The following is a 14,743-nucleotide window of genomic DNA, read 5'->3' on the forward strand; positions in this document are numbered from 1 at the left end:
CATGTTGTTTTTTAAATTTAAATCACTTTAGCAAAATGTGTTTCCTTTATAAATTTCAATTTTCGAATTTGTAAACTTTTTATTACAACGTGTACATAAAAGTATTAAAGCGATATAAATGTGAAATTATACTACCAAGTTTAATGAGTTGGTCGTTTTTTTTTTTTAATTGTACAAATAATTTATAGACAAACCATGGCTGTTTTCGGGCTAGGCGAACTTGCTGAAGGCTCAAGATTTTAGCGAACCGTCTTTGTGATATTACTAATAAGCTACTAATAGTTTTATAATTGATAAAATACCCAAGAGGAGGCCTATATTCTTAACTACTTATGAGACCCGAGACTTCAAATCTAGCTTTGAGCATGACTAATTTTTGTACCGAAATTCATTCTGCTTAAAATAAAATTCTAAAATAATTGCCATTAAATATTAATGAATATTCATAAACTTAATCAATTGGAAATAAATTTTTAAATAATTTAAAAAGGTGGAGTCTCAGTAAGGTACGAAAATCTACTTTGATATTCATTAAATAGATACTAACTAAACAAGATTTTCTCTGAATCTGGCTATTTACTCACTACTGGATCAACACTCATACAATATTAAAACCTTTGGATTTGTCGACAAACTTTGAAAGTGCATCTATCTTCATCCGTTCTCACTTCCGATTTTGGGGTTGATTATGTACTCTTCATAAATTTAAAAGATAATGTTAAATGAAAATTTAATATGTTTTATGGTATTGCTTTAGTTTAACATGATGGCATTAAAGTAAAAATATTCTAAAATATTGATTATTCATAACCATGCAAATTTTAAAATAAAGTAACTTTATAACTTTTATAGGTTTTTGTTGATACGAGTAAGTATAATAAAACACTAACTACTTATTACTCATAAATTCTACGATTTATTAACTAAATAGTTTAAAATAAGTTAATTATTATCTAAAAATAAAAAACTGAGATTAGGTAAAATAAAATTTTATCCTTAACTATTTTGGTTCATAATTATTTGAATACTTATCAAAGTTACGTAAGTTATTTTTGTCAGAAATTGCACTAAATAATTTTATTAAAAAAAAAAATAACACAACTTTTATTAAAATAATTTAACAATTCAACAATGTCATCAGCTTTACAACTTTGTGGCGTAAACATGATATCTGTTGATAATTTAATTTAATTTTTGACAGTCTTAGAGGTAATTTATATAATTTAATGTCTTTATCAGTATGTGTAATGAATTATCAGGTACAAGAAGAGGAGATGGTTTTGTGTTGGTCAAAAGCCTGTGATATACGACGGTAAGTCCGTTTGACGTTTCGTGGTTTATCTGATATGAAATTTACTACGCCAAACATTAGGCTATCTTCCAAAATTAAAATCGATTCTATTTCTAAACGATTTACGAAACGACGATTACTGAATCGTTAAACTCGACGAATACGTCCATTTAAGACCGGAAAATGGATGACGTTATTGTTTATATCGATAACCTTTGAAGATTTTATCTTTAAGGTAAATTTAAACACGAGTATATTTCACGAACAACCAAAGGAATTTTCGATTTTAAAGTACATTTTAATCATCTGAAAGTTATCGTTTTATCTTAAAAATATCGATTAAAATGATTATTTATTAGATAATTTTACTGTAAACACAAATTCATCAACATCGTATGAAAAGTATAAAATTTAATAAGGAAGTTATTCTTTGAGAACTAAGATTTATTAGTAAGTTCGATGTGGTAAATGTGCTTTTAGCAATACACTTAAGTCGTACGTGTATTTAGTTCAGATTGACGTTTCTTTATTCTTATATCTTATAAAAATAGATGGATATACTCAAATTATGTAAATAGAAATACCCTCCAATAGCCTGGGGTGTGTCTGTGTAAATCCTATAATATTATTGCTGTTATCCAAATACACCTATTAAGTGTAATAAAATATTTTGTGAGCATATCTTGTATTGTGAAATGTCCAATCCCTGGTTCGCCTAAAGCATCACTTAGATAGGTAAGTATTCTATAAAAAAACTTGAAGTTTTTGCCAAAATTGGCTGTTTTTCTTGTGACCCTATGAACATTCAACATAAATTGCTGTTTATTTCAGTTTATACGAGAAATCTTTTGAGAAACTATGTTAGTTATTGTCACTATTACGAATAAATTATTTTAATCATATCTTGTTGAGTTGTGTTCTAACAAAATACCATTTTTTAGCAAAACAACCCGTAGGCAAATTCTCTACATCTTATAAATACTTTACTACAAATAATTATTCATTGAAGAATGTCGTTCCTAAATATGTTCCTTAAAGATCTCTCATTTGGAATGTGCCCACATACTGAATGTTTCTTTTTAAAATATATTTAATATTATTACTATGAACCCTCTAGTAAATAAAATTAATCAACAGTAATAACAGCAAAAACTTTTCTATAGACAATACTATTAATCTAACTAATTATTTATCACGTGTATGAAACATTTACTTTAACTGAATATCCTTTAACGATTGTCTAATTACAATTAGTCTAACGATAATAAATATTTTTATATTTAGCAGCCATCTTATACAATTTGAATTTGGATTCCTTTACAATTGCAGTTGATAACATTAATGCGATAACTTGGTACGTTCATCGTTTTGAAAAATTAATTTTAAACTTAGTTTTATTCAGTAAAAACAATTTATATTAAGGTGAAAGAAATAGCCATGTTCCATAATTTCCCATGGAATTATAACAACAAAAAACTTTTTTTTTAATGTAAATAATATTTTTTTTTTTGTATCTCCCGAAAAATGTTTAAATGAACTTATTTGGTTATGACACCCGTATCTTCATTTATATATTTTTTTAGGTGTAATTTCAATACTAACGTATTTATTGTTTAAAAATAAACTATTCAAGATTTTTTTGAATATCTAGCTTTAAATTTTGTATTTCAATATAATATGAGTAGAAACCGTACTCTAATATTAAAATACAAAATTATAAAAATAGAAGTATCGTTATTGTTTTAATGAGCTTTTTAAAAATTAATATTTGATCTTGGAAATTCTTGAAGTAATGTTCTTTTTTAGATTTAAAATTAAGCCTTAATAAATAAAACTATTTAATAGTATTAACTATGATTTTCAGAATATCAGTAAGTGGGTACTTTTCTTTTTTAAGTAGTTTTCAAAATACAGTTGTCTATTGTCTAATGGAATTTGACGCTTTATGTACTACCTATAGTATTGGCTTCATTCCAATTTCTGTCTCATAATTCGAAATTCCGCCAAGTTTTCCCTTCATATTGAGATCTCGTTTTTGAAATTACTACAAGCGATTTATTGCTATGCTAAAATTGTGAAATAGATAAATGTCATTCCTTATAATTATTAATTATTCAATTATTATCCATTTACTGAAAGCCATAAAAAAATTTTGATATAAATATTAAAAAAGAAAAAATAATAACATATTATAACCTACATTAAAAACGTTACTATAAACATATTTACTTCATATTGTCAAAATATTTTAGATCATAAAATGCATTAAAGAATGAAGCCTTATTTTCATTCAACTGTAATAATGAAAGAAAACTAAACAATTAGTTCAATTTAAACTTATATACGTACATATATACTATAACAACTCTAAACTATATATCAAAACTGATGTTTTTAAGCATATCATTATATCAATCTCCTAGAAAAAAGACGTAACTTAATTTTAAACTTTTTTATTCCCGACCAAATGATTTTAATTATTTTTTATCAAAGAAGTTCTAAATAAATAAAAAACAATTAGACATGATTGAATATTTCTCATAAAATAAGAATATCTTTAGTTAAGTCCATTTTTAATTAAACATACTATAAAATAAAACTTGAGTTGTCTCTTAAAAAAAAAAATTATCCGTTGTAAAAAACTTAAAAAGAGTTGCGTTTTCATATTTCATATTTTTAGAGAAAATAATCAGAAAAAAACTATATTTATCTCAATATGTACTAAATATATTAATAAATAAAAATATTTTTGTTTTTTAATGATTAAAGAAAATATAATTCAATTTGGAACACAATGACGTCGTTTTTCTTAGGTGTCGAAATGTTGCAGTTTTTTAAGCGTATGCCTATAGAAATAAAGAATAGATATTACGAAAAAGCTATTACTATTATGATCTAATTAAAAAGTTATAGTACACAAAAAAAAATTATGGTTAGAATAAATAATAATATAGTGACAACTGCAATTAAGACAGTTGTTATAACTGAATATTCGGATAACTTAACTATTTATTTAGTTATTCCGACTGTTTTTATTAGAGTCGCCACTATATTAACCGTTTATTTCTTCCGTTTGTCACTACTATAGCTTCAGTTTCACAAGGGAAGTTTTTAGGATGACCTTTATTATTTTATCATTGGTGGTCAAAAGACTACAAATTTGAAATGAGGTGTTAGTTTATTTGTTCAATTTTATCAATATATAAACGAAAACATTTCAAAAAAAAAATTTAATAAAGGAGATCGATACGAGTTTATTTTTTTAGTATATATTTTTAGACAAAATGCAGACTATAGCAATCATTTAAAAATAATTTTTCTACGAAATTTTTATTATTTAACTAATTAGTCCGTATAAGTTTTTCAGATTTTTCTGGTTCATCATTTTTACTATACATTTAATGTACCTAGTTAGTTTTATTACACAAATGTCACTTATGAATAAGTATCTTAATAATGATAATTTAACAGTATGTTTGATAGCCCACAAGGCATTTATATGTATTTTAATATGACATTTTCAAAATTATAATAGAACATTTGACTACGGACTGTTGAATTTGCGATAAGAAAATACTAATTTACATTTAAATAATCTAATTATCAGAGGTTAAACTATTGAAATTCACTTATATACATTTGGTAAAGTCTTAATTTGATGTGCTCTTAGGAGACTCAAGGGATATATCTCAAAATAATAGTAATACAGCAAACTGTTGTATAAAACATATGCTTACCTATAAAACGCTGATGGTCAAATTGTTCGTATTTGGTCAAGTCTACTGCTGAATCGTTGAACGACCAAAACGGACTGATCTTTTCATGATCTAGGTCAGTAATGATAATGTTACTATTGTTTCCAGTTGAGTTTTCTAAAATAAAATATAAATATAAATAGAATTAATTTACCGTAACTCATTTATAAATAATTTTCGTTGGATGTATTTTTATCTTTTTTTTTTTTTGTACTTAGAATTTAAGTTATTTTCATTATTATTTAACAACTATAGTTTTTCGCTTTAAACAAAAAATAAAAATTATGTACATAGTTTATTTAATAATGGCTTTATATATTTACACTTTATTATTACGTACACTGTCTTGATTGCGGCGGTAAGTTTCAATGTAGGACAAATTTAACTACCACGGCAGAATAACAATTACTTTAGATTAGTACCATTTGAATGGGTCATTAAATTAACTAATTGTAATGCATTGTAACATTCTATTAAACACCCAAGGTATAAATACCTTAATTGATTTTATCTTGTTATGTTCAACAATATATTGAACATATAGGTAAATAAACCGCTATTTTCAAAACAACATTCCACCGTCGTAATGGAGATCAGTTAGATTATATGGCTGCATATATTGCAATTTGTTAAAAATATATTTAATATAACTTAAAACTTTGTTATAATACATTAATAATTACATAAAAATAAATCTAAAATATTTACTTATTATAAATAAATTTTGCATTTATAGGTGTTTAATATCAATAGAGTAAATCAGAGAATATGTAAACATGTTTTTCAAATCAAACACAAATTTCAATATAGTACACATAAAATCATGAGAAAAACTTTTCTCTTCTCACTACCTAGTTTTTTACTTAACACTCTTTTCGGCGGTGCACATTTCATTCTTGATTAAGCGGTAATAGTACCTGAGCTATGATCTTAAGTTCATCTATTCATATGTTATCTTTTAACATTTTAAATTTCCATTCATGAGTAAGCACATACTATTATTAACACTATTTCATCGGACTACATTATTGTGTCGAGATGCATTGTGCACAGTTTACATATCGCGAATCAGCAAAGGAAAACCTGTCAAACCATAATAATAATAACAACTACAACAAGGTACTCTTTGGACATTTTGTACTATGCATCAAATATTGCATCGTGGAAAATTAACATTAAAACATGATCTGCCTACAAACAGTAATCGTGATGTTCAAAATGATTTCTGACAACGTTATTCAACTGCTTTAGCAGAAAATAGAAGTCTTGACCAGTAAACCAGTAGCTCCCTTTGTCGATATAGACAATTTAATTTTAATGAAAATTTACCGTGTGTCCATATTCTGTAAAATAATTTATCTGAGAAAATAAACCTAATAATAGTTATCGATATCAAACATTCATTAATAATTATCAAATAATTGATAAAATCGTTTTCTATAGAAAAAATGTTATATTATAGTACTATAATTACCTAATTGATAAAAAATTACTTCAATAAATGAATAGCAGTTGTTTTTACAAAAAGCTATAAGAAATTTTTTTTCATGAAATTGTATAAGTACTTTCATAATGGTTACGCAACCAAATCTCAGCTGTCCCTAAAATAATTTTGTGGTTCTTTTTAACGGTTGTTGTGTAGAAATTCTAACGTACATACTAAATAAGTTTGTATATTTATAAGGGTTACCATGAAAAAAACTGACAAAGTGACAGAGAAGTACTGAAAACTTGTCCTTGAAATTTAACGTTTCATAGTATACAACTTTAATGAAAAATAACTGCCATGGGTACTTAACTAAAGACTTAATGATGAATTCAAACAAGTCATATATTTCACTGTGGTTACAACATGAAATCTAATTAATTAATATAATTAATGGAGGTTTTTTGGAAGCATTCAGTTATTACAGCTTTTAAACAATGACTGAAATCGTAATTTTTAAAAATCAATATTTATCAGTCTTTTTTTTTGCGTTTCTTTTTATTTTAATTCAATAAAGATAAACTATAATATTTATATAGATATTTCCAGTTTTCCTTATTAAAATGGTTATATGTAAGTCGATTTTGTAAAAAATTAAAGCATACGTTTTTATGTAAGGTATATTACGAATTTTTGATCTCCTAAAAAGTAATTGTTTATGGATTGTTATCTTTACATGTATTATACCAATTATATTTGGATACCATTAAAATTAAGGAATCTAATGGTATATTGAATGTTTTATCTTAAATAGTATCAATAAACACATAATCTGTTAATAATATTATGTTTAAAATGATAAGCGTTTTATTAAAAAAACAAAGAACTTATTGTCATTTTGTTACGACGGGAAATTCTAAAGTTTCTACGTTATTGTATATCTTGGATATAATATACAATTACTTAACCTTTTACAATTTTCTATAAAAATCAATTAACCTCAGTAATATTTTAATGCGTGGAATCACTAGATTATATCTACTGAACCTTATGGTTTTGTAAGCATACTTATAGAATTGAGAACTCTGCAAAATATTTAATTGATTTTAATAGATTCATTTCTATTTGATGATTTATATTAAATTGCACATACATATTATGTTATACAGAGTGTTCAGTAAGTCAGGAAACGGGTTTCTATTGTTCTCATTGTTTGTAACAATGAGAACAATAGAAACCCGTTTCCTGACTTACTGAACACCCTGTATAATTTTTCACTAAAAAATTGATAATATAAAACTGCAGGTAAAAAAGATATAAGGGTTCACTTCAAAAACAGCTTCTATAAAATTATGAAATTTAAAGGTAAAACCTTGTGGTATAGATGTTGCGATACTAAAAATTATATTTAAGTAAATATAGAATAAAACGTCATCTGTTTTTATTTTCAAAAAATTATACATTGTTTTTCTTTATATAAATGTTTCAAAACGTATCTATTTAATGAAAAACAATTTGAGATTTTCAAATTCTCTATAAAATAATGTAATTAGTTTAATTATGATTAAGTAATTAATGATTTAATTAATTACAACATTAATGGTTTTTAGGGTATAGTGTTAAATGATACTAATGATTCAATAACAAGTTCAGTGTACTATTGCCAGGAAAAAGCACGAATAAAACTGTTTATCACTGATTATTTTGATACTTACTCAAACGACTGTTTTATACGAAAAGGCATATCAAATTCACCTTTGAAAATTTCAACCCAAGCTAAAACTGAAAGGCTTCAAAAGACATTGTCTTACGTAGCTTTCAAACAAAACACAGTAAAACTCAATTCCTTTCATGACACTCTCAACCCAGCTCAACTACACAAAGAAATCTTATATTTTCTAATCTAAACGAAAAAAGAAAACCTTAATAATTGCTCTCTTTTTCTTAATGTCGCAGTCGTTTTCCACGTGTTATTAAAAGTTCTTACGCCCTCTCTTATAACCCCCGTGGCTGGCTTTGCGACAAAACTTTCATTCTATAAACCTTTACGCTATACGCCGCTGGTTATTTATACTGTATAATGCATTGCGTATACAAACATAGAACCTGCCGCAAGTTAATAGTTATATTATAAAATAACTAAATGATAACAATATTAATAACATTCGTTATCATAATTCAGTATTTTAATTATATCTCAGTCGCATAAAGACTTAATATTAAAAAAAATTCATGTAAAAAAAGTGTAATATTTCTTATATTGTAAAATTAATTATAGGTAACTTTTTATAAAATATTTATAAATAAATTTTTCATTTGTTTTTTGACCAAAACCAACAATATTTAGGTACGCGAGTACATTCAGTTACACTGTTGACACTAAACAATATTTAGTTAAAAGTAAAAGAGTGATAATTAATTTAAAAAATAGTCATGAAAAGTCTATCCAGGAAGAATAATGGACTATAAATCTACGCCAATTAATCAATGAGTAATTGAGCAAAGAGAAAATAAACTATTGGTTAAATGAACAAAAGCAACTATCTACAAACCATATTAAACCACTCACAGAGATTTTCGCCTTGCAGATTAAATGATATTTTATTATATTAATTAATTTAAAAATAAAAATAATAAAAACTAAACTTTAAAAGTCTATATTAAAGATGAAACTTAATACAGTTATTTCAAAATTTGCACAAATTATTACGATAATAGTATAAACATAATTAGGTGGTATTGACATTTTTTTTAAATTATCATTTGTACTAAAAATAACAAATGATTTTTTTTGAGGGAGGTCTGCTATGAACTTATAAAATTACTAATTTTCATTATTTATAGATACTTGTATAAATGTTAAATTTTGTATCAGAATGTATGTAATAAAATGTAGCTTTACTTCTGCTAGAGTTTATATGCATAGTTGTTATCTTAGATGTGAACTTTGTATTTGTTTTCTCAAGAAAGGCTGAAATTAGTCCATTAGCCTTGATGACCCTTATTACTATTTATAATAGAGTAAAGCTAACTTTTATTAGTAAAGCTAACACTATTAAATATTAACTTCAAATATCCAACAAATCTTAAACTTATTAAAATTATAAATACTATGTTATCTTTTTGTTACAATTTCGAAGCTAAATAAGTATAAATATTAATTTTTTTAATCCAAAAAATAACTGAAGTAGAATGAAAATTTATAATAATATTAAGTTGGCTGCATACTATTTAAATTCTAAGATGAATTTTTTAAACGATTTAAGAACCTGACGATTTTCTTTGTAGCAATATAATTTTGCCAATTTTTATAACTAAATGAATTTTATCAACAAATTAAGTTATCATGGAAAACATTGTAGTAATGTAATCTTTAAAATGCTACTATTATTTAAGAATTAATAACTCAATATATATTAAAATAAAGTACACATGTGTAATACCTAGCCGACATCAAACTTATGAAGAACTTAGTGAAAAACAAAAAAAACATTTTTTCAAGATTATATTTTGATGGTTTTTAATTAAAATAAAAATTATAAAAACATTTATCCAAGCAAAAATACATTCAATAAATAATATGAAAAATGGAGTTTTTAGATAAAAATTTGCAAGTTTTCTTAGCTTTTCAAGAGATTAATAAAAATGAAATAATCTTATTTTTTCGCAGAGCCTTTTATTTATTTTCAAGTTTTAGGCTAAGTTACAATATCCTCATAACGATTAATATAAGTACACTACAGACATAAAAAAAAACACTTTTCGTAAAATCTTAATTGGGTATTTTATTTTAGCCTAGAGTGTATTCACTTGGTATATTTTTAGAGACTCCATTAGTTTACATTTTTTCTTTTGTTCCAGTATGGAACGATTGAAATACATTTCTTTTTACAATTACTTAAAAATTAATTTCATTAAAATACTGAAAGGGTAATTTTTTCCAAAAAGAATAGAAACATGAAATAAATATACTCATATATGTAAAAAAATGTAATGATTTTTATTTACCTATTATAATATCTAGTTTATGTTATAAAATAAAGTTTTTTTTAATTATTAAACCAATTGAATTTTTTAAGTGTAATTCTAACTTATATAAGTACACTATAGGTTAGTTTTTAAACTTCGCTAAATTTATGATAAATTGTTATGTATGACAAAATAAAATTTAATTTTAATGTTTTTGATGCAGTAACTCGTTAATAAGTAAACGCGTTAATATTAATAGTATATATTATTATCGGCAATAAAATATAGTTCATATATACAAAATGATCTGAGCACCTATTTTTTATCGATGAGTAAGTAATAAGTTTTTGAAATAATATGGAGTAGCTTAATAATAATCCTTTTACATATTTGATATAATAAAAAAAATTGAAATTAATAATTTCTTATTTAAGAAAAAAGAAAAGTATTTCAATTGAAATTTTACATATTGTGTCATATGTTATAATGAGCGTATGTTGTTTAATGTGCCGTCGGCTAAACTCTTTCATGTGTACTTTTTTCTACTATACATACACAAAGTATGACACAAAGAAAAATGGTTGTAACGTAAAATAAAATAGAATCTTTAATAATCAAAAGGATTTACTGAGATTAAACAGAAACGTTAGTCTATAAAAAGACAACGACAAGTTCAAACGAGCTAGTTAATGGTGGCTCAAATAGGATGGGAGAAAATCCTAGAGAATTTCTCCATGAATAGTCTAAATACGCGTCCAATATGAAACCGAAGTATCTAATGCACAGTCCTTGTTAAGAATAATGGTGTCAGAGAACCATTTTAAGAAAAGATCAATAAGTACTTATTTTTATGCCAGTAAGAGTACAGAAAACAATGAAATACTACAACTTAACAAAGGTTTTGGACGAACCTATGCGATATTTATTTAACCAATCTATAGGTATAAGCTATAATAATTATTTAATTCCCGTCGAACAATTCCTAATATATACACAAGAGTTAAATATATATTCTATAAATATCTATATAACAAATAAATATCTAATCCACATATTTATAGGTAGTCTATACATAAATGCAATTGAAATCAATAAACTCTTAAAAATTAAAATTTAGCTTTTTCAAAACACAAATAATTGAATTGAATAAAGTTGTTCATTTGTTAAAACTATAGATCTTGCACCATCTAGTAAGAGATTCGAATTATAAAAAAATGTTCCAACAAAATGGAGGGACGTAAAATACTTATCAACCACTTATACCATTCAATTGAAATCGAACGAGCCAGAAAAAAATTCAACTGTTTATTGTAACGAATTACCATATGTTGGCGGGTGGAGACGCTAATTATCGTTTCGTTAAGGACAAAACGGAAGTGATGAAATTTTTTTTAAAAATAATTATTTCACACATAATATTTTCTGAAGCGAATGGTATATTATAATAAATAAAGATGATCACTTGTATTCATAAAAAATGTTTTCGTAAAACATAAGTAGGTCTAAGCTCATTTTAAAAGGCCGTATGTAGTATTTTTTCAATAGTATAAGAAAGTTTGATAAAGAAGCCTATTTTCAGCTTTTTAAACCATGCAATTGAAAGACGAGTTTTATTTTCACTTGTATAAAATATAAAAAGTATCCGCAATTGAACATCTAAAGCCTGACTATGAATTTCCTGTTAAATATTAGGGATTAAAAGCAGTTGTTCTATTTCTATTATATTACCCGGTGCAATTTGAATTGACCTTTTACGATGATAGATTTCAAAAGATTTAAAATGAAAATGAAATAATTTGATTATTATAACTTTTAATTTTAAATTAATTTTGACATAAAAAACATAGTGGTAGCAATAAAATCAGTGGATTTATTATATCATTGATTTTATTTTTCATTGTAAATTAAAAAATTTTATTTACAATTCTCTATTACCATTAATTAAATTATCCGTCGGTAGCCATGTTTAGTTTATCTTTAATAAAGTTAAAAAAGTGAATATTATTATTTAAATTCGTTCTGCTTGAAAGTAAAATATACACAAAAAAAGCAAACTAGAACTTCAATAATATGTTTAAATAACAATAATTAATAGATAATTTTGATCCTCTATGGATTCCTTGACTTGAATCACTTAACGGGGACCATAACTTCTTGCTAAATAAAGTACTTTATTTAACTTTAACTCATAGATAGCAGACACGTGCCTACTAACTAGAATTAACGTAATAACTAAGTTAGCGTGACGTTGCAAAAATACAATTTTATAAACTAAGTGCTAAATTGGCGGAGTGTTTAGTGTGATATTACAATAATTATTCTAAGTATTGGATTTACTTGAGCCAAAAGTGTTTAGATAATTAAATTATTCTTAGTAAAATAATAAAAAGAAAAAATTAAACAAAATGGTAATCCCTTTTTTATAATAATTTTCAAAATTAAATTTCTAAAATTTTAAGAATATTTCTGTCCATTCACATGGAATTATTTTTAGTAACAGGCAATAGAAAGCAATTGATCTTCCTATTTTATACTCAATCTCAACATAGACAATAAACAGGAATTTTAACAGTATACTTACGCCTCCAGAGTGGTAATTGACCCAGTATACCACATCTCAAGTGGCCCTCGTTTGTTACTAATTACTATTGTTATATTTGTAGTCTTGTTAAATTATTCGAATATTTATAAAAAAATACGAGTACTTAAATATTTCAATTACTCCAAATACATTTAATAATATGATAATAAATAAAATTGATCAATTTTTTTTACTTTAAATATTTTGAAAAATACATTTGAATATTTTTTAAAATACTTTTTATTTTTAATTGCATTTTTTTTTGTACTTTATAATTATTGATAAGAAAAAGAAAATCAACACACTAGCGCTTAAAATTATTTTAATATAAACTCAATATTTTTTTATTCAGATAGGCATAGATCATGGTAAAATCATTTAGAGGTATCATTTTATTACTTCCTAAGGCGTTAGACTTATGTTATCATGTTAAAACATGATGTTTAAAAACGATTTTATAAATTTTTCATTTTCTGTAAAATAACACTGCACGATATAAAAATCAAAAATTTGTTGTACCAATTAATATAATAGTGGATTCTGTTTATAATATTGTCGCTAATTTCGCACTTGTCTATAGAATTTTCAGACTTTTTTATTTTTTGAGAAAATTATTCTCAAAATATCATGATAAAAATAAAACATTTCAAAATACTCCAATAACTTCAATGGGCTGTGTTTAAAAGACACTTACAAAATTTGAGTTTTATATCTCAAGTTAAAGCCGTACATATGACCTTCAGAGTTGATGTTGTCGGTCATTTTACAAAAATCGAAGCTTAAGTTTTCCCTATAACTTATACAGTGATTTTTTTATCATAACCCACTCAATTACTTACAGAGTAATAATAATTTAAGCATTTTTATTTTTTTTGGTAATTTTAGTTACACATTATTCTTGAATTATTAACTATTTAAAACTTTTTAGTACATCCCTTATGCCTTGTAAGGGTGTCAACTTTGTTTTTTTAAATGGGAACACATATTTTGAATTTAATAAAATTTTGAGTTTTTAATTTAATAGTATATGGCATTTGAATTTTTAATATAACTTTATTTATTTATTAGATATAAACACTTAAATTTTCAAATTTTTGAGTTAACCCTTTAGCAGGCGCATGCCTATTTTTAACGTTCATAGTCGCGTGGGGGTCTATCAGACCCCATTTCTAAAAAAGTATAAAATATGTATAAAAAAGTTCATTTTTTTAAATTCAAAGACATTATTTGTTACCATATGATATATAAATATGGATAAAAATTCAAATATTAAAATTAAAAAATAAGTAAATTACAAAATTATGTGCATTACTAAAAATTACATTACGAAAAAAAAAAAACTTAATTTTCATATTTCATTAAAAAATGTTTGTTTGTAAAAAAATTATTTTAACTGCAAAATCTTATTTTTAAGGCGCAAAACAAAAGCTTTTACTATTAGAAAATGTATTTTAATTAACTTTTCTTGTATTTCTTTGAGCTCAAACACGACTTATATTTATTAGTTTTATGTGTATTTACATTTATATAATCATTTTTCTGAATTTAATTTTTTTAATATTAATATTACAATACATTTAATTATTATGATACGAGTATATACAATTATTCTGAATCTGTTGAACATTGATTTTTCTCCCAACCATCTTTGCATACTGTTTAATATACGCGATGTATTTATTACATGTTTTGTTCTTATTGTTCCGTAGCATCGAGTAGTG

The 14,743-nt window shown here is 24.6% G+C and overlaps 1 protein-coding gene across 6 annotated transcripts in view; it reads right to left on the reverse strand.

The window, feature by feature from the left end:
* LOC126895844 (hemicentin-2-like) overlaps positions 1–14,743 on the reverse strand; it is a 137,944-nt gene that overhangs the window by 36,720 nt on the left and 86,481 nt on the right. For all 6 annotated transcript variants that reach the window (XR_007701728.1, XR_007701727.1, XR_007701726.1 and 3 more), the window contains exon 3: positions 5,029–5,163. Coding sequence is in view for 3 of the 6 variants with exons in the window: in XM_050668116.1 (XP_050524073.1) it covers positions 5,029–5,163 (135 nt within the window). In the remaining 3 variants the exon portion in view is untranslated. The remainder of the gene's footprint in view (positions 1–5,028; positions 5,164–14,743) is intronic.

The sequence above is a fragment of the Daktulosphaira vitifoliae genome, unplaced genomic scaffold (genome assembly GCF_025091365.1).
Source record: "Daktulosphaira vitifoliae isolate Bord-2020 unplaced genomic scaffold, ASM2509136v1 Scaffold_1, whole genome shotgun sequence".
NCBI classification, from domain to species: domain Eukaryota; kingdom Metazoa; phylum Arthropoda; class Insecta; order Hemiptera; family Phylloxeridae; genus Daktulosphaira; species Daktulosphaira vitifoliae.